Source organism: Borostomias antarcticus, assembly GCF_949987555.1.
Source record: "Borostomias antarcticus genome assembly, chromosome: 15".
NCBI classification, from domain to species: domain Eukaryota; kingdom Metazoa; phylum Chordata; class Actinopteri; order Stomiiformes; family Stomiidae; genus Borostomias; species Borostomias antarcticus.
The window spans coordinates 13,338,038-13,362,819 of record NC_140248.1 but is presented as its reverse complement, the minus strand read 5'-3'; the positions used below and the strand labels follow the sequence as shown (position 1 = coordinate 13,362,819).

The window sequence follows — 24,782 nt, the reverse complement described above, 5'->3', positions numbered from 1 at the left end:
GCAAGACGAGGACATCTTCCTACTGTCGCGCCCTATCTCCTCGTCCAGCAGAGGGCGCCCAAACACACTGATAAACAAGAAGACTTCTAAGTTCAATGCAACTGTATATCAGTTATAGAATTATATATCATACAAAAATATAGCACAAGTGTTGTTAAGAATCTGAATTGCTTAAATTACAGAAAATAGAGTGGATATATTATGTAGACAGATTTACTGCCAGAGTCAAACCCCGCAGCCCCACAGAGAATTAATGCTAAATAGACTGACAGTTTTCTAACTTAAAGGGGGAACACCGCTGTCAGCAAGTTTATCTCAAATGTCGCTTTGTTCTCAATGAAACCGATCGGTACACACCAACATTTAACAGATCTGTGCAGTAGTAAGCTAGCTCCTCTTTCCTCTGTGCGCGCACCCCGTTTATAATGGAGGTCTATGGGCCTCTGCTAAAAACTATGATAAACATGCATTTTCAAGGCAGGAAGCGCAGGGTGTGATCTGAACGGTGTGCATTAGTTGGGGGTGAATAAAGCAGGGACAGAGACCTTATACTGTGTGCGGACATCATCTTCTTTTACTTGGATATACTCTAGTCCAGCACCAGTTTTTTGAAGTTTTTCCACGATGTGCATATCCACTTCTGGCGATGTGATCTTACCTGTGTCATTATGCTGTCATGTGAAATATATTGCATACTCAAACTGAATATTGAAACAAAAGCTCCATTTGAGCCAGAACTATTTCGCCGAACATACTACACCATACCTTTCGCACTGTAAACTTCCGCCGCAAGTTGTAGAGAGCGCAAGCATGCGCATGCACGGTAAAGCTAGACGATTGTTTACATCCTCCTAGCCATGCCTAACACATCAGCACATGGGGATGGTGATTCATTTCACAAGTCAACATTCTGTTGAGACTGGTAAGGCACTTCCTGGAGCTTCCTGCCTTGAAAATGCATGTTTATCATAGTTTTTAGCAGAGGCCCATGGACCTCCGTTATAAAGGGGGTGCGCGCACAGAGGAAAAAGGAGCTAGCTTACTACTGCATGGATCAGTTAAATGTTGGTGTGTACCGATCGGTTTCATTGAGGACAAAGCGACATTTGAGCTAAACTTGCTAAGACAGCGGTGTTCCCCTTTAAGTCTTGTTTTGGTTCATTTAAACCTGCATCTGCAACCTAATTAATTTGAGATCTTAAGCATGGGGAAAATGTGCTGACTGTGATTAAGTGGAATTTGTGTATGTGGGTCATCTGTGCTGGTTAATCATTAATCTACCCATTCTGCATACATAATCAGCAAAGGCAATTATGCCCTCATTAAGACTTAAATCTCCAGTGCAACCCCCCCCCCCCTCTCCTTCACAAAGACACACGCACACACACACACACAAATACACACACACTCTCTCTCTCTCTTTCACAAACACACACACAAACACACACAAACTACAGCATCAGTACCGGATCCTTCTTCTTAAGCACCTATTGTAGGCTATTTATATTTTGCTTCTCTTGCACTTTGGCTTTAGCACTAGATTATGCTCTTAGTCACTTGTTTAGAAAAGAGATACACTTGTGAATTCTGGCAAGTAGTAGTAGCCTACACTGACTACATACATTAAATGAAAATATTCTAAATCACTTTTGGATAAAAGCATCTGCAAATTACTGTAATGTACAGCATCATGTCTGGTCAGGCAGAGAAGCACCTTCAGTGGCAGACTGAACACTGATCCTGCCACGGTGCTCCACTCAATGCCTCCGTAGGTCTTTCCTACCAGCCGCCATTAGACTTTTTAACACATCCTCGGCGGGGTGCCATGCCATGGCAAACATACATGACACTTTAGATTGACATTTAAGAATGAACTGACATTTTAGACTTTAGATTGTGGTTTATTGTTTACTACTGCAAATTATTTTCTTGTTACTTGAAATCTTTTTACTGTTTTTATGATGCGTTGTGTTTTATGTTGTTCATGTGCTACAACAAGGGAATTTACCCATTGGGGTTTATTAAGTATTATATCGATCGACGTTAGCAGTATGATTATTTTTCGGTCCGTGTGGACAGTCCATCTTCAATCACATACAGTACAGCCTCATCAATCACATTCAGTGCCACTGCCCAGGACATGAGCAGGTTCCTTACCTGTGGTTTCTGAGAGAAGTTAAGAGAAATATTTAAGTCCTCTGGGGGAGGAGAGGAGGGGCCATGATGGAATATTGGATGGAAAGACGTGAATGTACAGTAGGTGGTTGGTAACATTGAGGGAATTTAGGGGGAACGGATGACGGATGATTTTTCACAATCAAATGGCTCTCTATGACAATGCGCTCAGGGTGAAAAGGACACAGATGTTCTGAGTACATCAGAGAAAAACAATGTTATAAGATTTATTAAGACTTGAATGTAACACTATTTACAATATATTTACACACAATGTCAAAAAACGGTATAATTTTGTTTAATACAAAAAGGGTCTTCCACGATACTACTATAATACAATGTACATAATCAAACACAATAGTAGTTACACCAAACACATTTGACACATATTACATGACTTTAAGTCCCTTTATATAACTACGGACTGTAATAGTTAAGGACATGTTGAGACATAGGCTAAACATTATTGCAAGTTACCAGCAAAGGTTTCAATATTTAAGGCAATACTAGGCAAACGTGGGGATATAAATGAATTAAATATAGGATACAAAATACAGAAATACAGAAGAATAAAGTAACATCAAAATTGATCCTTTCTCTTTACCACAGAATCTGCAAATACTGGGACACAATAAATGAGCAATACATGGAAGAAGGAGAAGAAATATAGAATAGGATTCATGTACCTCTGTGTGTAACTCTGTATCGCCATCACGATGACTAAATGTGTGGACTCTTCCCCGCGGGGACAACAGATGTTCCTTGATGCGCAGGGAACAAGGGGTGTCTCATTGAGGATACATAGCTGTGGCATACTGGCTAAATAGATATTCTCTGGTCTCCTGACTCCCTGACTAGAAGTCTTTCTGTGCTGCTGATGGGGGATCATCATCATGTGCCTGGTGGTTGTCATCGTGGCCTCAGGGCTGGTCCTGTGTGCTTTGCCTCCTCCGTTATCAGTAGGGGTACTGTTTCTGTTTCTTCCCAGCGAAGCAGGCCAGCCAGGTGCACAACAACATGGCCGCCGCCGCCCCTGCTCCTGTGCAGTAGAATGCCCAACCGATCTCGCATGAACCTATGGATTTAAACACACACACACACACACACACACACACACACACACACACACACACACACACACACACACACACACACACACACACACACACACAATATGATTATACTTCAATCCGACAGAGCCAATATTCAGTGACAGAATGCACAGTGGATCAGTAACCTTACCGAGCTCGAACTGGTTGGAACTGTTGCTGCAAGTTTGCCGAACCTCCTCACTGTCCCAACCTAGAGGGTACAGCGCACATCCCGACCCAATCAGCAACGCTGCACAGAGACGAGAAAGAGAGAGAGAAATTAATTACTTTGAGATTTTAATTGAAATTAGTCTCTTAGCATAAAACTCATCAACGGTTAATTGAGAGATGAAAGGTGAAGGCCCACAACTCGGGTAATAGAGCTGTGAGTTCACACACACACTGTGGAATTCCACAGATGGAGAGAGAGAGACAGAGCAGGCCTTGACACTTTCCAATAAGTGCCTCATGGAAAATTAATGATGTTTGAAGATTCAAATCATGTCAGGCCCCTCAAGGTCATGGCAGCAGCCTTCAAGACTCCTTTTGCAATCTTAATTTGGACCAGATCAGATGTGAACACATGCTACAGTGTGTATTCACCCTCATGTATTCAGTATTCAACCATGTATTCAGTGTTCAACACAGTGGGAGGCACGTATGTTCAAACCCCCCTCAGAGGTCTTTTGTAAAAACGTATCTTAAGTTAACAATACACTGCAGTTACATACAGTACAGAAGGAACCGGTATGTGCAGTAATTACATGATGTTACTTGTGTAATAACCAGTACCACTTAACCATATTATTGTATGTACTGTAGCTACATAGTAAGTAAGGTACACTTCAAGCAACGCATACTGCATCTATCAAATGTACATACTGTATATTGAAATGTTGTTGAAGCCATATAATTCAGTTTCCATGTGTAGCTGCCGGGTGTATACAAGAGTAGCAGATTAATGTGTTCCCTCTGAATGTTCAAGGCAATCAGGGATTCTGGCCGGCGAGTCGCTGGCATTGCTAGGCAGTAAAGAGCCATATAATTGACTTTCATTTCACTGCAGACACAAAACTGGGACACCCACACATGGCAGGGCTGTGAAGCTTCCCCTGTGAGGGGATAATGTGGTCCATCACAGGGCCATTATTGAATACACTGGGACTGACCAGCCTCTGCTCATCCCCAAGGTGTTTTTCTAATGGATGTCACTTGGTTGCTTACTACACACTTACCTTACCTTGCCAGATTTGAACTGCAGAAAGCACAAACAAACACACAGGACTATCTTGCTAACACAGCGATTAACCCAGCCGTGACACCGCAAAGCTGTCAGTTTGTACTGAGCAGTGAGTTTTAACTAAGCTCCGTCACATAGAGTAAACACTCCAAGCCAGGTTATAGATTCCTATGGAGCCTCCTGCATGTAGAACTGGAGTAGGAGAGCTCTCAGACAAGCTCTGTAATTATACATTACAAAAACATGGCATACTCAAGTCTTTGAAGACCAAATCTCAAGAGGTCTCGGGACACGGTAGTTCATGAATAGTCAATAGGAAATAGCAAGGCAATGTCGCAGCACTTGAAAAATCTTGTTCTATGCAATGCATTCTGGTCAGCTTCAGACCACTGTCAGACAGGTCTCTAACATGAAGAGTGTGAGGTCATAATAAGGTATAATTTCCTTTTAGGATCTTGCAAAAGTTGGACATCTGTTCTTTATGCACAATGAAGAGGCAGGCTGACAGACTGATGGTATCTATCTACAGCTGCCTCCGCTGTCTCAGAGTGCTCATTTAGAGGTGTTGTGTTTTGAGGATGTGGGTGAAATGATAACAGTGTAGAGGGACAGATTTATGTAGAGCATGTGGCAGAGAGACACAGAGCCAGGTCTAGAGATGAACACAGACAAAAACAGATTCAGAGTCTTGGAGAGACGCGTACTACCAAACTCTCTATGTCAAGTCGTTTTAGAATATACTGTAACTGAACCAGCTCTTAACAGAAAGTCCCAAAATCTTATGCCATTTTAAACTCTACACAATGAAATTCAAACTGATTTTGTAAATTTGGTCCTTTTTGAAACTAATCCTCGGTGGAATATCCACCGATTGAATAGTGATAATGTTGGGTCGACTCAGGAATGTCTGTCTACGGAAGGACTCCATGAACATATCCTTTGTACAGTACAGAGATATCATGGGGAGAAAGATATCAGACAAGTATCAGGTAAGAATCGGGATGTGACTGAGCAGAGTCACAGAAAACAAGATCAAAGTCAGAAAAAGAAAGGGAAAATTAACAAAGAATGGCTACATGAAAAGTTTAACTTACTGTAGATATTACTATAGACAGAAGAGAGAAAGAGACAGAGAAAGAGAGACAGAGAAAGAGAGAGTGAAGGGGGTGATTAATAAAAGGTCCTGAGTGGTTTGGTAAATATTGTTATAAACAGCTTCCTGCTAATCAGTTTATGAAAATGCAGTAAAGCTACAGCCCTCCACGTCAACCTGAGCTAAGAGCTTGCTGCTCAGGGCTCAGTGGGTGTCCTGTCAGGCTTTCATCCCTGTTCCCTGGGACCTCTCATGCTGTTGATCTCATGCACGGAGCACATCCTGACTTCAAACCTTAATCCCATTTCAGACCTTCATCTCGCTGCTCATATCCTTCGCCTGCCATCAGAGACTTGTGCGTTAGGACCAGGAAAAGCTGACTCTCCTCTCAACGCTTACTCACATCTTTCACAACAGGCTTCATTCCTTTGAGGTTAATCTTTATCTTGGCGAGCAGACACAGTACACAGTCCTCTGAGATGTCTCGGGGAATGTCACCACAACACATTCGAGCAGGTGCTCGTGCTGTAGCAACGCTCGCCGTTTCCAAGGGAGAGTTTTAACCGGCAGCTCCATGACTCTCAGAACAGGTGGCACGCTGTCAACAGAACCTAAAGTGTTCCCCAAAAAATTCAAGATCCCAAAACACAACCAGAGTCAGCTGGAAAGACGGCCTTGTTGTCCGGAGGCCTTTCATAGCCCGATGCACCACATGCTAGACACAGACAGGCCGTGGCTTCGGGAGGCCAGCGAATGCTAACCTCAGGACACACAGGTCATCTCCACATCTGCTGAGAAGCACTGTTCTCTTTTGGCAGCGACCCCATCCTTGCTCTAAGCAACTTAATCACATCTTGATTAATTTTTTTCATCAGCACCCTCATACACTCACTTGCCCCTTTATTAGGTACACCTCTAGTACCAGGTAGGACCCTTTATTAGGTACACCTATCTAGTACCGGTTAGGACCCTTTATTATGTACCTACCTGGTACTAGAGGTGTACCTAATAAAGGGTTCTATCCAGTACTAGAGGTGCAACTAACGGTGTGTTCACACGCTTCCGTTTGATGCGTGTCCGTCAACGTATGGCGAAAGGTGTGTCTGCTGCACGCAACAACAACCAAATTCCACCTTGCGATGACGTCTTTCTCCGTCAAGACATCTGATTGGTCGGCAGCTCCAGCAACGCATCTGAAAGTTGAACATTGCTCAACCTTCGACGCTAGTAACGCAGGCAACGCAACGCACCGGGACAACAACGGAACCAGAATGCCATTTGGCTGCAGCCATTGAAAGTGAATGGCATCCGTCAATGTTGACGCATCAAATGGAAGCGTGTGAGCAGCCCGTAATAAAGGGTCCTACCTGGTACTAGAGCTGTACCTAATAAAGGGTCCTACCTGGTACTAGAGGTGTACTTAATAAAGTGGCCGGTGAGTGTAGATAAAATAATCACATCCATGCATTTGGTAACTTTGGGATGTCAAAGGGACAATGAAGAGAGATCAATAGGAGACTTGGCAGAATACAGATTTAAATACTGTAGATGAGCTAACTGTACTGCTCACTGTACTGTACTGTAGTGTAGTACTGCAGAATAATGTACAGTAGTTGTACTGTACATAAGCTAACACACTGTAATGTGGTACTGTAATGTAGAGTCGTTGTATTGTGGATGAGCTAACTTACTGTGACTCAGACATTTCCATTCTCAATGTCTGACATGCATCTTTCACTGAGCCAACTTTGATCGCTAAGCTATACGCAGACGATGCATTTTTCAAATATGCTCATTAGTGGTCTGGTGGAGTTTCCCGGAAGTTTCCCCACTGAGTCTTATCGTTTCCCACGGCCCTCCACAACAGGGGGTCGAGAAGAAGGTTAGGCCATGCTATGGGCTGGAAAAGTACAAAATACTTATTTCTGTCTGGAAAAAAAAGACAGCAGAGGATCAAATGAAGGGAATGACTTAGAAGTGCAGATGAGGAAAAAAAGATACAAATATAACACCACATTTGGTGGGAAATAACTCAAAGGATACATTTCTTCAACGAAGTGATGAAATGTCTTTAAAGAGATGTCTTCAAAGGAGAAATTCTAAGTCCCAGTGTGTAACTTAGAATCTAAATTACATAATATACTGCGTATATCAGCCCCAACAACCAAGCCCCCCCCCCCCCCCACACACACACACACAGCTGTCTGAATGGCTCCCCGGTCACCACTATGGACACTTCTGCTTTCTGGGCACAGTCGTCTCTTGGGACCTCAAATGGAAACTAAACACCAGCTCCCTCGCGAAAAAGGTACAGCAGAGGATGTACTTCCTGAGGCAGCTGAAGAATTTCAGACTACCAAAGAAAATGATGGTACTCTTCTACACCTCCCTCACTGAGTCCATCCTCACCTCCTCCATCACCATCTGGTACTCCACCGCTACAGCCAAAGACAGGGCCAGACTGCAGCGTGTCATCTGATCTGCCGAGAAGGTGATCGGCTGCAACCTGCCCTCCCTCCTGGTCCTGCAGAACTCTAGGACCCTGAAGCGGGCCTGGAAGATTGCGGCCGATCCCCTCCCACCCCGGCTTTAATCTCTTCGTGCCTCTCCCCTCAGGCAGGAGGCTGCGACCCATCAGGATCACGACCGCACGCCACAGAGGCAGCTTCTTCCACACGGCCATCCGCCTCAACAACAAGGCTTGTGTCCCACTCTCACTCTCCCCCCTCCCCCCTCCACCACGGACCCCGCCACCGTTGAGACACACTTGCACATGAGCACTGAATGTACTGTATAGGACGCACCACGCTCACATATCACACCGCACACGCCATATACACACACACACACTCACATTATACTCACTCACTGTATATACACTGACCGCAATACATTTTGTATATTGTTCTTGTCATATTTTGCACTAGTATTTTGTACTACTGTCTTTGCACTGTCCTGTACCGTGCACCATGTCCAATGTTGTCTCCATGTTATGCACCGTGCACAAAGGCACATCTATTCACATCTATTTATCTAATTTTGAGAACTCTTCAGAGGGAAACCAGCTGCAGTTAGGGTTACATTTATGCCTCACGATAAATTGCAGTAATTAATGTTTCTATAGAAGTCTGCTTCTGAAATGCGGTGTCAATTTTGCTTTTTGTCGATTACCTTTCCATGTACACTGAGGAACTGTGGTACTGTAGCCACTCCTCTGTCCTATAACTGACAGCCATCTCTCACATGTGCTTATGAATCGGCTGAAATATAGACCTGGTATCATGCAGTCATACTGTAGCTGCACTGATGTTTGACATAAATGAAGCACCCAAGTGCTAAACTTAGCTACGGGAAGGCCTTGGAGATATGAGATATAGAGTGACATTCTTAGTGCCTACTCGAGTTCAAATCAATTGCTTGGGAACTCCCATGATATTGTAATTGTAGACTGTCATGATTAGGAACACTTCCGAAAAATTGAGTCGATTGTCAAACCCCCCACAATGATATCAAAAGTAGACAAAGATCTTGTGACACAGTGAACTCCAGAGGAAACTGCGGTGAATGACTCTACAGTGACTGATCTACCCAACGGAGCATGGCGTGACCGCAATTTGCCAGAGGGTACAATAAAATGGAGAGCTACGGCCTATCACCCGACTCCAACCTGGAACAATCCCAACAGTTCACTTCCTACTCACTGATTATCTTGGGGCAAGGAGACCTCACCCACTGCCAGGGATCTGTGCCTCATAACAGGAGCTAGCTGACATTGTTCTGTCTACCTTTCCAGAGCACACTGCCTTTAGATTAGATAGACCGGGGCTCATGCCCACACACCTGCTCCCTAACAGAGAGGGGTCAGCTCAAAAGGTCAAGAGGGGCTTATCGTTGTTGACTGGCAATTTCTATGCATTTGTTGACTTGAGGGGGGGTTGTTATACACTGTCCCATACCCTGTGAGTGCCCAATCTCTTGAATGGGCACAAACACATCTTCTTATCTGTCCCCTTGAATACACTAAACAAAGCCTTTATCGTCATAGACAATACACAGTATTGTCCTCCTGCAGCTTCAGACACACCAGGTTAGCAGTCAAGACCAGGTCTCTATGACTTTGAAAGCTTGCTGCGCAACCTCAGGTTTCTATAAAATCAGGTTATGTGTACAGTATACTGTAGGTTCCTGCGGACAGACAACACTCCTCTTCTCGTATGACATTCCTCCCCTGGCTGCAGTGAGGATGAAGTTTCAGCAGTTGAGCTCTGTTGTTTCCGGACGTCATGAGAGGCTGTCCCAAACAGGCCCCTTCGGGCTAGTCTTACCTAACTTCCCAGATTTGGCTCCGTTTCCCCTTTTATTAACAAATGCCGGTGACATCCTAAAACAGGCACACCATTACAGATGGTTCCATTAAGACAAAGCCTATTAAGGGAGACACCTCTAAGGTTGTCAAACATTTTTTAGAATGTACATTAAAGAGGGCACCTTGACCACCAAAGGACAGAGAGAAGTGTGAAGTCATTCTTCAAAGGGCTAGGGCACATACTGTACTTATGAAGAAATTGTTTAAGTAATGGCCTAGAAATTATATATTTTAGGAGTTCAAATCCAGAGTCTCACTATTGGTACTGAGTACTGATATTGATATAATAGTGAGAGAGATTAATTGCATCATTGCCGTTTTAAACCAAGTCAGGGCTTTACATAAAGGTAATACTCAACGGTAACCCTCATGACCATAAGACCATAAAGAATGTATTATTTTTTGTAATTATGAGATCTCTCTTAACAGTGAAAGCAAAAGAAGTCTGAAGAAACCGAAGCTTGCAGAATCTGAGAATGGAAATGATTCTGGAGACTGGAGCCTCAGTTTGTCCCTCTGAGACAGCAGACCCCGCCAACAGAGGGACCCCAGGGCTCCATTACCCCCAGATGTCCGTCTCTGTTCGATCTGCTGCTCATCTCCAGAGCAGGTAGAGTTACCAGACAGGAAATAGAATTACAGCTTGGTTCTCTCTGGTCCAGGGTGGAGGAGCAGAATGCTTAATTCACCACTCTCAGAAAGCCACATCTAAAACATCTGGACATCATACTTGACGTCAGCAGCATTCCAGATAGTGCAGCCAAGAGCACCACGCCTAAAGGCATATTGATCAGGGAGAGGTCCTTCTCTGCACACAGAGAGCCCCACAAATTGGACACCTCAACTAAAACAGATGCTACCACGAGACACAAGGCACAGAGAAGAGCTTTACTCAGGCAGCCATCTTAAGGATTACAAATACAAAAGAAGTGGAAAAGCACAGTCCTAAACATGTGCTGTTACATATTATTTAAAATATTACATTACATTAGTCATTTAGCAGACGCTTTTATCCAAAGCAACTAACAATAATTGCATTTAACGTAGGAAAAGCCAATGTACTACTACTTGCCAGAACTAGTGCATCTCCTTTCAAAAGTGCATAATCCAGTGCTGAAGGCAAAGTGCAAGAATAGCAATCTAGCTATAGATAAATACATAGCAGTAGTTGTTCGAGACAAAAGTTATAACCAGGTACATGCAGCACCAGTACCAAAGGACCCAGGCTTGCCCATCTGTGAGCCCAGCAGCCAGTAAGTCATGAAGAACCCCATGCAGGAGAGTGGGGCGCACAGGAGGGAGAGCAGAGCCCAGACAACACCCACACATGTAAGACTGGACGCCATGTCTCACCAGCCTCAAGGACCTAAAACAAAACTCTTTTCTCTTTTTCAAATCCCACAGGCTGTTTGGCTTCTTATTTCCACATCGGCAGTCGGTGTGACTATCCAGTGCTACGACTCTCCTCCTCCTCTGTTATCTCAGGCCAGAGTGATCTCACCCACTGCCAGGGATCAGTGCCTCATAACAGGATGAGGCACAGATGTATTGATGTACAAGATTAATTTATTTGTCATTCTTTAGTGTACTATACATAAAATCAAACTAAAAGGGAAAAGTAATTCATTTTTTTATGTAAGTACTAAAGAATGACAACGAATGAATCTTGAATGAAACAGAATTGTAACAGAATGAAGAGTCCTTTCATCACAGAATGCAGGGCGGCAGAAGTGCTGTGCATCTCCAAGGCAGCGGATGTGGGAGAGAGGTAAAGTGAGATGAAGCAAAATGTACAATAAGTCAGAGATTAAAAATAAATAAAAAATAAAACCTTTACAAAGGAAATTGGTATGATTTAGCCTTAACCGTAGCTTGCATATGGTTCGATTTGCAATACAGTGTGCACAAACGAAAGGACACAACAAATGTCATGTACCTAAGCCTATACCTATAACAATACAGTATGTTATACCAGAGAAGTGCATAGAGTTGCAGATTAAAAGAACCTATGGCCAATGGGGTGATCAATTAACACCTAGGAATATAAACCAAATGACAGTCTAGAACATGGGTAACAGAGGGGGCCTGGACATGCTCCGTCCAAATGACACCTCGGTCTGGCTCAAAACCCTCTCTCTGGAACTGGGTTCTTATTAGCAGAACTGAGGCTCTGTCCTCTATCCCCCTCCTGCTCTACTCCAGGAGGAGCTGTCATCACCCCCCAAACAAACAAACAAACAAACACGGAAGCAAACAGGCCAGACCCCCACTGTCATCTGAGCAGACTTGGCAATCTCCCGACACTTCAAAGGCACGCCAAGGGCATGAGAAGAAAGCAGAGATACTGTACATCCAGAAACAAAGCAGAGATACTGTACATCCAGAGACAAAGCAGAGAGATACTGTACATCCAGAGACAAAGCAGAGAGATACTGTACATCCAGAGACAGATGAATGAAGCGTCCTTGCCAGGGGTTCCCTGATTATATGGCTGTCTGACTGGACCTGAGGTGACACTTCCTGACCGCCTGAACAACACTTTCCTCTCTCTGTCTTCAACCTCAAACTAGATGAACACACAAGGGGAGCATTCAGTGGCGGATATGTATGCATTATGTATATATAGTACGGTGTATATGAATCTGCGCTGGCATGAAAAGAAACGCTCTACTTCAGTGGAAGATATGCAGTACTCACAACAAAGTTTGCCCTCCATCTCACCAGATAGGGCCATGGTCATCCTAGAGATTGTCCCTGTGTTTGTCCTGCCATCATGGGATCACACACTGGACTGTATTTGGCCTTATTCTGCCATCCTGTTGCATATTTGTGGAATATGGGGCAGTGGCATGCTGTGCACTGTGGAGATGCTGCCCAGGAGTCCAACTAGAGTTGACCCAATTCTTCTACTCCCTCTCTCACACGTATCTAAGCTAGTCCTGTCTTTATTCCCAGTCACGGTCCAAGTGTGCCATACACACGCACACACACATACACACACACAGTCACAGCACATTCTCCTCCACACGCCACCACTGAACAGTCCTTCTCCCCTCTCAGATACAGACGCTCTTTATCTGGAAGCGCCTCATTATCAGCTCATGCTGGAGTCATACTCTCCCACTGTCAGACAACCTATCTCCTCTCTCACACTTCCCCTCAGAGCAAGAACACAGTGAGATCCTTTGTCATTTTTCACAGAAACATCTCAGTTGGACAGGGTGCGTGTGTCAGAGGGAATTAAAATACGGAAAATGGAGGACTGTGTGTGGACTGAGTTTGTGTGCGGACTGAATCTGAGTGAGGACTGAATCTGAGTGAGGACTGAATCTGTGTGAGGACTGAATCTGTGTGAGGACTGAATCTGTGTGAGGACTGAATCTGAGTGAGGACTGAATCTGTGTGAGGACTGAATCTGTGTGAGGACTGAATCTGTGTGAGGACTGAATCTGAGTGAGGACTGAATCTGTGTGAGGACTGAATCTGTGCATGGACTGAATCCAAGGACTCAAAAGCCCTCTCTCCCCCTCCTTTGTTTGTTCCGTGTTCCACACAGCGCTGCGCCCGGAGGCGAGTGTAGCTGTGCGTGTCATGTTGGGTGTTGAGGCGTGAGTCTGTTTCCTGTGCTCGTGCGGCCGCATACCTCGACAGGCACCGGCTCCTCCGCTGTGACCATATGGCGGGCCTGCCTGTGCTCCTGCTGTCTTCCTCGCCTGACTCATCAGTCAAGCTGGGTGAAGAAAAGAAGATTGTCTTATCTACCTCTCAACTTGTCATTTTATCAGGCCACTCCAGTTAAGAGCCGGGGCCAGGGGGTTTAGACAGGGACTAGGCTATGACTGCCACGGCATATCGACAAGCTCCGATAAATTCTCACATTAGGATTGTTTTTAAAGTCCATACTCTGCAGGTTGAATCCAAAGCTATGAACCTCCTATGTCAGTTTCTCTCTCCGTGATGTTGGCATGGTTCTGAAAGCTACTGTGAAAATGAAGGGTTAACGTAACGATAGCATTTTTATTCAAGCTGGGACTTGCCGATGGTGCACACAACCCTGCCCTTAACACCGCAACAGACACACTGAGGATGTCATTAAGTTGTTACACACAGAGGGACCTGACAGTGTGCTGCTATAACACATAACAAACACCCTACCATGTGTTGGGTCTCACAGGAGTTTATTACCGAGAGAGAGAGAGAGAGGGAGAGAGAGAGGAGAGAGAGAGGGTAAAAGAGGGAGGGAGAGAGGTAGAGGGAGAGAGAGAGAGAGAGGCAGAGAGTAGTGGAATGGGGCCCTATATGGGAAAGGAAGAGGTGAGGAGAAGCAGAGTGTTGGTGTGTGTGCGCGCGTGTGTGTGTGTCTGTTTGTCTGTCTCTGAACCTCAAATAAATGAAGCTGCTGCTAGATAATGTCCCACAGACCAATAAAGATACAGGGGACACTATCATTGTTTGTGATAAGACATTTTCTAAGCAGTCTTGTCTTTCCATTCTATCAGCAGTACACAAATAGTAATAATAACGCTAAGTAAATAAATAGTGATTCTGGTTTCAACAGAGCCATATATAGAGATCTATAAATTCCTCTGACCACAATGGCATTGCAGACACATGCCAGGTTGAGCAAAATAGCTCCAACGAAAAGATTTGCATAGTTACACTTTTAACATCTCCTCAGGATGTCTGCAGGACTTTATTATCTCTATATATATAACCAAAGGAAACCAACAATGTCTCAGTTTCCACTTCCCTATTTGTGAAGTGCCTTCGCCCGGGCAGGAATGCCAAGGCTGGCATGGCGGGCGCTACGGGACTGTTGTGTCCAGCGTTGCCATGTCAGCGGGGTAGAGCGGGCAGCGCTGGCTGCCTGTTTACACGGTTTCTTCTAAATCCTCTACCGATTCCTCCTCACACTAGAGCCAGCTCTTAAGATCTCCAGGACTAATCATAACAGTGTGTTTGAACAAATGCCTTTTTTCAGACAACTTTTCAAAAACAAGAGGCTGTGGTGCGAAGTTCAGCTGGCTCTCTCATTACAGATAGAGTTTGCCCACTCTTGTTTGAGGGGTCCAAACAGGATATTTGCTCCTGTTTGACAGGAGCAAATTTGACAGGGAGAGTCAGATAATCAGCAGGGGTTGGACTCGCAAACAAACAAACAAGCAAACAAACAAACAAGCAGTCAAACAGACTGAAAAACAGCTGGGCCAGCACGGCAGTCCAAGCAATGGTTCCCAAACAGGCATGTTTGCTAGTTTAACTGCAGTCTGAGAGGAGCACTAGGAAATGAGGGTCAACAATAACAGGTGTTAGGAAGACAGCAGCCGTGTGTACCGAGAGTTTGTGTGTGTGTGTGTGTGTGTGTGTGATTAGGCACATTAGAGGACACCTGTTTCCTATTTCAGCAGATGCCACATCTAACATACACTCTCGTCACCTAGCAGCACCTGTCCAGGCGACTGGGGAGGAGAGCAGCTCACTGCTAACTGGGACGGTCGGTAGTGGATGAGGCCAATATCATGCCTGGCAGTTGAAACAGGAGAATAACCAGGGACTGTGTCTTGTGTCCTCGCCCAGTGGCACTGCTAGTTTTACCTTTCCAGTCTCACGACACCAGGCTGTCATGGCTAGTGTGTAGACCGGTTATGTGTAGCCTACAGCTAAGCACCTCACATGCAGTGAGAGCAGCTAGTGGGATCCAGCCGCCATGGCCTTCTGTCAGGACTGTCACTGACAGGCCTGACTTATCGTCCTGTGTTGGATGATGAGTAACACTGCTGTCACCAGGCCCCAATAAGGCCCAGAGGGTAGAGGAGCCCTCTAGAACACTCCACTGGCCTCCACTAGAGAGAATGAAGAGAGAGAGAGAGAGAGAGAGAGAGAGAAAGAGAGAGAGAACGCGTGTGTACAGTATGTGTTTGAATGTGTAGCCAAATGTGACAGTGCACATGTGTTCAAGCATGCTCAAGAATTCATTTCAGAGATGCAAATGGTTGACAAATGAAGGCCTCACAAGAATAGCAATGCTAGATTATGATGAGCAGCTGCCTCGTGCCGCGCCTTGGAGAATGGCTGTACATGCTCACGGCGTCAGACAGCGTTGCCACAACTCAACGGCTGACGTGACAACAGAATTAGTAAATCTCTTTTTCCATATCAGTGTTTGTACATACACTGTACCGTACATCTCACAAACCCAACGGCTATGGACAAAAGCCTAGAACAGAACTCTGTTGCCCAAACCAGGATTTTTGGAAATACTTCTAGGTGATTACAGGAATATGCCAAGCTGATATGATATACTGTAGATATGATATACTATAGATATTATATACTGTAGATATGATATAGCCTAGTGTATCCCGCAAGGCTTCAGTAAAAGGAGTGTGTGATTTCAGGACCCGAAGGTCAGGGGTCAGGGTTCTAACTGGGTTCTGCCAAAACCAGGACCTTTCAGCTCCTCTCCACAGAGATACTTTATTTCAGTTGACAGTGGGTGGCATTACGCATCCACTAGCCACACTCTTTAGGACATGAATGAATAAATTAATGAATAATTTGCCCGTCATGATGATTTCATTATGGCCTTGAATTCAGTTGATCCCCTTTTTTTTTCTCTAGATGACTTTTGAGGACTTTAATCGGGTATTATTGTAATCACATTAATGCAATTTTAATTGCACGATTAAAATGCTGTATATGGAACAGTTGTTCAAATACAATTTAAAAGTGGAGTAAATCACACGCTCTCAGCAGGCAGCCCGATATGCGCGACGGTGTTCGCATAATTAACATCTGTAAATTGCCTCGTGACCAGCCTGCTCATATGTATTCCATCTCCCTCATTTAAAAACCATGCCAGAGGGCTCATCTATCTGTCTCGCTTCAACCTGTGCACACGGTCGTCTGCTACTTTAATGAGTTCTCTATCCCGGAGAGACAGCTGGTTTGGTGGGAGCAGTTCTGACTGCGTGGTCAGGGCGTAGGTGTAGGTGCAACGGTGGTGGGAGGATAAAACCACCTGGCACCAGGACAACCTGGCAGGACATATGGTTCACCAACAGACATCAGCACCAGCATAAAAACATCCCTCTCCATCCACATCCTGGGCGCAAAGTCTCGGGATTCCTCTAAAGCTCTTCTTTGCAGTCTTTGCAATTCCGCATAAAGTAGTTTTTCTTTGCTCGTTCTCAAACACCCAGTGCTGTTAGCCAAACTTGCGTCTTATCGCTCGCAGCTCAAGCTAAGATAGAAGTAACAACGCCACATAGGCGCTCTCCCTCTGCGCATCACGCCCGGGGCATTACGGATGGCTAAACGGGTACTGCCAGTTCTCACATCTGATACCACAACACCGCGGCTGTGGCCGTTCTCTCCCCCTTGTTAGGAAACGGACCAGAAAAAGATCATTCGCAGCTGCTTTTCATTGCTCCTATAACATTTCATTGCTGTCCTTCACAGCCAGGTAACCAGACTGAAATCTTCGATTTCTCTGCAAATTCTGAAATTTTTAGGTCTGATTAAAACAGATGGGTGAACTCATTGGGCCCTTTTTAAATTAGATTATTTCACACAGTTTAAGTAATCAGATCATCATACCACTGGTTCGGTGTAGCTGTTTTATTTATTTTTGTGCAAGGCAAAGCCTGCACCATAGAGAGCAAATGTCTATTTGCTATATCTATTCCCTTCCTCCCTGGGTCCCCGGAATTGTTGACCTGCAGTTCTATGTTGCTACCACAATGTCGAATGTGCGCAATGTCAAAACAGGATGATGACGTTGCACAGAAAAGGGTCTATTAGGCTATACTTTGCATGTATTTATCAGGTAAGAGACGGGAGAGATCCCATGGGAACAAAACGTTGTTTTTTTATCTTTAAAGAAATGTAAAGTCTGTTTTGCAGATTAATTAACTGTGTCAAACTGATTGTGCCACCACAAGACGAAGAACATCAAAGTCCCAGAACATCAAACACTATAGCTGTTGGGCCACTCCACTGTTGGGCCGAAACGGTTACTAGCCAGTTTCGTTAGGCTCCGTTCTGTCCCGGACTCATGAGGACTGTTACCATCTGTTTTCCCACTGTCGGGCCGGGAGGATTTGGTTTATTTTGGACTATTTCTGGTTTTTCTTTTTATGCGCCTACATGAGCGCACAAACCGTACCTGGCGTGATGGTGTTGAAAGAAGCAGACAGAGAAGAAAGAGAGAGGAAGATAGTAGGTAGGAGGACACAAATCAAAGTAGGCAACAACTAACATTACACACTAACTACAAAACGTAAACCTGTTGCGTTCTTGTGATTGAAACAAGTTTAGGTAGGCTACAGTAAAGTGATATTACACAGGCTAGCAGCAGTGTTTCCCCTATGATACAGTTGCAGAATAAGACAACCTAAGCTGGAAGGGCTAACACAGCCAGACAAGGGATTTGAGGCACGTTCAAGTAGCTAACTTTGGCCAATATGACTGGCAAACGGCTAGCAAAACCTAATGAAATGGCGAGTCCTGCTTTGCAGCTTTATGCATTTCAGATTGATAATGTTGGCAATGTGTGTGAATTTGCTGCTATGTGAGAGATAAGGACCTTTTGTTGCATGTCATTGACAAAAGCTTCCCCTTATTATGGTGTCAGAACGATGGCTTATGAATGTGATGTGATACAGTAGCCCAAAGATGGTTAGCACTGGCAGGGCTATTTTCAGTTTGATAAAAGGCGTTGTGGTGTTTGAGCACGAGTTGTCGTACTCTTGTGATGGACTTCGTTTTGGTGTGGAATTATAGTTGTTTACATTTTGGTATTTAGGAACAATTAAATTGTCCCAAGTGTTGGTACCCCTACCAGTGGCGATTGCTCCTGTAAGCCCGGCTTACATATTTTTGTATGGGATGTGATGCACCAGTCGCCCTACTCCTACATGTGGTTTATTTTCGGTGATGGGACTGACTGTTGACTGGCATAGCTTTAGGTGGTGATGGAGGAATGAGCTTAATGTATTGATGCTTTTTTGTGCGTGGCTGCAAACCAGCGCACCTAGTATAGCGTTCGTGCGGTTATCACTCCCTCCGTTACTGCGGACAATGTTGGCCTGCATTTCTCTGTTGGCACCACAAGAGGCAGTAGTCCCAGCACACTAAAATCAAGAAGGGCACCAAAACCAACCCGCCGATCTCCACTGCACAAGTAGAGTAGTGGTGAGAGCATTGGACTCCCACCCAGGAGACCGGGGTTCCCGGTGGGGATGACTTTATGTTATCATCAGTGTAACTGCTTTAGCCACTGACCGCTACCATTAATGTTATAGAAGCTGCTGCTAGTTGTTGTGAGCTCATGAGCTAACAAAAGAGCTATCCCGCTCTTATTGTGCTGGATCATGTCATATCAATTCACAGCTATTTCAGTGGCATGACTAGCTTTCGTCCTACCAGTCCTGAACAGAAACAAGCCAGCCTCACACATAAGCCAGGCTGGACCTGGCCTGGTTATTTTTATACTTTGGCAGTCTCACCATTAATGCAGCTCTGGAATGAGAGTATTAGCCAATGAGAGATGCTGTCTGGAGATTACACAGAAACCCAAAGTCTAGGAAATGCTCCTAGTGAATAGCCCTGCTAAATGAAAGATCTTATCTGCAGATCCATTCCTATTGCTGCCCGACTGCAAAAATAAGTCTTTCCGGATGGCTTTGTTTCTTTCTGTATATGCGTTTTCCACACACACACACACACACACACACACACACACACACACACACACACGCACACGCACACGCACACGCACACGCACACACACACACACACGCATCTGACAAGATCTCAAAATCAGATAATGAATAGAGAGCAGGGCTGAGCCAACATACCGAAACAAGCTCACCCTATGCAGTGGAGCGTGCACTACTAGGGTGTAGACACTCGGGTTCTTTTTACCATGGAAAGTGGCCTGGCTTCATATTCTGGGCTGGAAGGGGGAGCAGACGGTGGGTGTGGTGCGAGCTGTTGGGGGGGGGGGGGGGGTCTGTCCTCGCTGACATTCAAAGTGAATTCCAAAGCATTCCCAGCATTCCTAAGCCAGACACAGAGGCCCCTGACACGCTCTCGCAGACCCACATGCATGGAGCAGGCACCACAGCGCACACGCATCCATTACACGCTGACTCTGACACATTTTATCCGCCAAACCACATTCAGCAGCTTCCCCTCAGCCCCAGGCACCCCCACAGGCGCACACAGTGATATGATGAGTCAGATATGGTGGTTCTGACCAGATATGACCTGCAAAGAAAGATACATAGACCTCCATGCGGCGCAGACTAGAGCATGTTACATTTGGAGCCTCCAAGTCTCCTCCTGCTCTACAGCTGTCTCTCTATCTCTCCCCGTCCGCCTCCTTTTCTCTCCCTGACCCCTCGTCTCCATCGCTATCCCTCTCTCTCCCAGCACGAGTGGGTCACGGCGGGTCGGCTAAAAGAGACGCGAGGCCCCGGCCAGGCGCCCCCTCACACAGCTTGCCCTGAACCAGAGGTGCAAAACTGATCACACACTTACATTATCACTCACACATACTGTACACACACACACACACACACACACAGGCTCTCTTTACCTTGGCCCCGCTACAGTGTGATCATTCATTCATTCTCCCATGATTAACACCATGAGTAAATCTCCCCTTAGGCCGGGGTCATTCCTGGCACAGGAGAGCAGTGGGAGTCCATGTTGGCACCAGTGTTCGGTGGGAGAGTTCATCCAGAGCCTAAAAGCCTTAAATCAATGTCATCCTGTCATTCTCTTCCCCCCCTTTCCCCCCCCCCCCCCCCCCCCCCACGCCTATTTTAAGCACACAGAGGCACGTCGGCGGGCTCAGGGCACTCAAGGATGAGTTAAAAGTTCTTTATCCCTTCAGTGGCTGTTGCTCAGTCTGCTTGGAGTCGTCAGGCCAGCCCTCGCCCAAAACCCTCGCCCACACGTTTCGTTCTTGGGAAAGAAACCTTTGTTTGTTGGTATTACATGATGTGAAACTGAAAATGACCCGTTTGCTTTTAAAATCTTTGTTTTGACTACTGCCGAGAGCAGCGGCCTCTCGTTGCCCCCAGCATATCTTAAAACAGGAAGATGACAGAGGAAAGCAAAGGGAGCAATTCCCAACTGGATCGGCTGGTGGGAGCGGCCACACCAGCCTTTGTAGTCGTACCACCAGCTGTACTACACTTTAGCAGCCGAATCAGGGCTAATGATTATGTCGAGTGCAAGATGGTGCCCGCCAGAGACAGAGACAGAGAGAGGTTGTTGACGTGAGGCGTGTGTGTGTGTGGTGTGTTTGTGTGGTGTGTGTGTGTGTGTGGTGTGTGTGTGTTGCCCTCTGATAATTACACACATTCAAAGTGTGAACTGGGGAGGGAGGGTCACACTTTGGATTGGATAACCGACATTGTGCTGTGGGAGGAGATCACCTCTGACAGGTGGTGCTAGGTGCTGTCTGGCGCGCGCTACAGGGTGGAGTGTGGAGCGTCGTTAGATCAGGCGCTACATAGAGCCCAGCATGAAAAGCTGCATCAGGTGACTTCTTTGCGCTTCAACATTGCAGAGCAAGTCAACTTTGGAAAATGCAAGTCACCCTGTTTTGTGGCTTCTTTTTTTTGTCCAGAATTGTTATTTGAGAAATCGTCTCACGATGCAGAGATTTTCAAGATCTCCGACTCTAAAAGTCTGGAGACATCTCCATCGAAAATCTACGCTAGAACAGGAAGGGTGAAAGACCCACCTTATTGGAAATGAGTGCTCCAAAAAAACTGGAGTGGGGAATCAAAACAAAACATTCACTGCCCCCATTAGGAAAGACCACCCTAAAGATGTTGGATTAGTTCTGCAATGCAGGTTTTTTTCCATCCCTCTTAATTATTTCCACCCACTTATAGGGAAGAAATCTGGACACATGTCTTCAGTCTCAGTTGAGTTAGAGACTACACCACAGACTACACTAAGTCTGCAAGTACAAACTTTGGACAGAAACGTGCTACAAACTGGAGGGAAGTTTTTTGGATAAAAGTCTCAGTTGTGTTGATGTCCTGTTGAGAGGGGTACATATTTACCCTCTAACCAAACTTCATAGACCCTGTCTACTAGTCACTAACAAACTAGACCTCCATTTCTCCCTCCTCAACTTGATTCCCTCCCCCTCTGTTCTCAACCTCCAGCTGCCCCTCTCTCAGTCTTTCCATCCCCCACTCCTTCTTGATGAAATACAGGGTCATACAGAGAGAGAGAGAGAGAGAGAGAGAGAGAGAGAGAGAGAGAGAGAGAGAGGGGGAGAAAGATGGAATGGGGCCCTATATGGGAAAGGAAGGGATGAGGAGAAGCTGAGAGAGTATTAGATTTCTTCATCACTGCCAGAGCATGGTGAAAGAAGAGAAACGGTAAACTGTCGGGCTTTGAGAGAGAACCTAATTTGAGTTTGTGGGCCAGGAGAAAACATCATTAAGAAGCCACATCTACAAAATCATATCGGTGATATAGCCTCAAGCGAATGGGACCATTTCCCAGCTAATGTTAACCTTCTTTTTTCACCAGATAACCCCCATACACCCTCATGAAAACAATATTACACATGCATCTTTCAGAGGCGGTCGGTAAAGCACGCCGAACCTGTCCAGACGTGGTGCTGGTTTGACAGAATGAAACCAAATCTAGTGGGAGAAGCTAAGGTGTCAGGGTCAGAGATGAGCGGGGCCGTGCCCTGAGAACAATCCTGAGCACTGAAAAACAGGACATGATGATTCAGTAGTTCAGGCACACTCTCCCCCATTCTCTTTCCCTTCAAAAAGAAATGCATCCCTCCTTTTTTACATCCGTCTCCATTTCCGGCGATATGACAATTTTTGATCGAACAATTTCTGAACCAATGAAGGCGTCGCCGGAGCAAAGAAATGGGCATCTGTCGAAGAAACAGTCCCTGCCATGAATAAATAATCAGCTGACGCGGTGCTGTCACCGAGAGCAAAAGTCAGGAGATATTTCTCATGCATGAAATGGCTAGAGGTCTCCAGAGAGTCAGAGACAGACAGCAGAGGCCCCGGCTATGCAAGCCTGAGCAGCAGGTCACACTTAATCAACCCCAGTCTCACCGCAGAGAGAGAGAGAGAGAGAGACAGAGAGAGACAGAGAGAGACAGAGAGAGCAGCGGTCAAAGTCATTATACAGGGAGGGAAGAGGGGGATGATAGCGGCTGGCGGTGTCATCTGATTTACTGATGCCTTCACTCCTTCCTCCACCCTGACCGACCGGAGCGTCCCCAGACTCTCTAGAGGACACAGCAGTACGCTAACGAATAACACGTCATGTTTACACATGTACACCTCCCACTCCCCACCACCCCTCCTTACATCTAAGACAGGACTTACCCCCTACGAACTGGAGGCCCCCGGCCACACGGCCGATGGTCCTGGAGATGAGGTCGGAGATGCAGCAGCCCATGAGGGCGGTGAGGCCCACCAGGAGCAGCAGGCCGCAGCCCACGCCCGTCACCACCGTGCAGATCCTCCACTCCAGGCTGGGGATGCCCTGGAAGGAGGCGTAGCGTCCGCACTGCTCCAGCATGACCGTGGCGCCGCCCCGGGCCTCGTCCCGCACCGGGTACGAGCAGCGCCGGAAGGTCCCGAAGGACACGGGCTTTCCCATCTGTGAGCCCAGCAGCCAGTAGGGCATGAAGAAGCCCACGCAGGAGGCCGCGGCGCACAGGAGGGAGAGCAGAGCCCAGACGACACCCACACACGTCAGACTGGACGCCATGTCTGACCGGCCTCAAGGATCTTAAAACAACCAAAAAAAAACTATTTTCTCTTTTTCAAATTCCACAGGCTTCTTATTTCCACATCAGCAGTCGGTGTGACTGTCCAGTGTGTTACCACTGCACCGCCCTCCTCTGGACTGTGCGCTGACCCCTGGTGAGGCAGAGGGAGAGTTACATTTATGAGGTGCAGACAGGGATGACAACTGGCCTGTCAGAGGAGAGGACACATGACAGTATAGTTCCCCAAGGAGAAAAGGAGAGGATAAACATAGCAAAAACATCTTTGAAATTCAAAACGGGTGGGAAGGCATGTTAGTGGTAAAAATTAAGTGACTTAAGTGTTTTTAAAAAAGAAGGTAGTTCTTTCCTGTACAATAAAGGTTTAAACATTTGATTGATAGGCTTACATGTAGGCTATATATATTCAGTACCCATACAGTATAAATGCAACACTATAGATTATACTGCATTTAATGTCCTGACGGGCCAATTACGTTTGTTTCCATAGAAGTTGTCAAAAATACAAACAATCGCGCTCATTTAAAATGTGGTCTAGGCAGTATTTTTGCCGTGCGTTTTTGCTCGTAGGCTACAGTCTTATAGTTTCTGTAAGGCAAAGTTATGGCATTCTTACATGCTTCCGTTCCTCAACGTGACACAAACGCGCAGGTGATAACTCGATTTCAAAGTTCAAAGTTGTTCAGAGAGAACAGAGTATTCCTTCCACAGAGAGACACGACGTCGATATAAGCGATCCAATAGGCTACATGACAAATTCAATTCGTCAACGTGTTCGTGTTCCGTCTCGCAGGCAACATCTATAGGTCCAGCTCTGCGCCCGTCCACACATTCCTTTGGCTCCGAAATAAAGCATAAATGCTGGGTTCCAAGAGGGACATCAATCATCCCGCAACTCCCCGCCCAGTGGGCGTGTTGGCGGTATCCTTCAAGACGCTCCGCCTGCTGCTGCCTCACTAGTAGCCTAACCAAAACCAACAAGCATGGGCAATGTAGCCTACATCTGCATCAGC

At 45.9% G+C, this 24,782-nt stretch overlaps 1 protein-coding gene across 1 annotated transcript; it reads right to left on the bottom strand.

Moving 5' to 3' along the window:
• Window positions 1–2,562: 2,562 nt before the first annotated feature.
• On the bottom strand, window positions 2,563–24,557 carry LOC311318628 (LHFPL tetraspan subfamily member 6 protein). Its single transcript, XM_084450006.1, has 4 exons — window positions 24,386–24,557; window positions 23,363–23,770; window positions 3,418–3,516; window positions 2,563–3,250 (listed from the first exon to the last, which is right to left on the bottom strand). The coding sequence occupies exons 2-4, from the start codon at window positions 23,748–23,750 to the stop codon at window positions 3,132–3,134; spliced, it is 606 nt and encodes a 201-aa protein (XP_084306132.1). The 5' UTR covers window positions 23,751–23,770; window positions 24,386–24,557; the 3' UTR covers window positions 2,563–3,131.
• Between the last annotated feature and the right edge of the window lie 225 nt (window positions 24,558–24,782).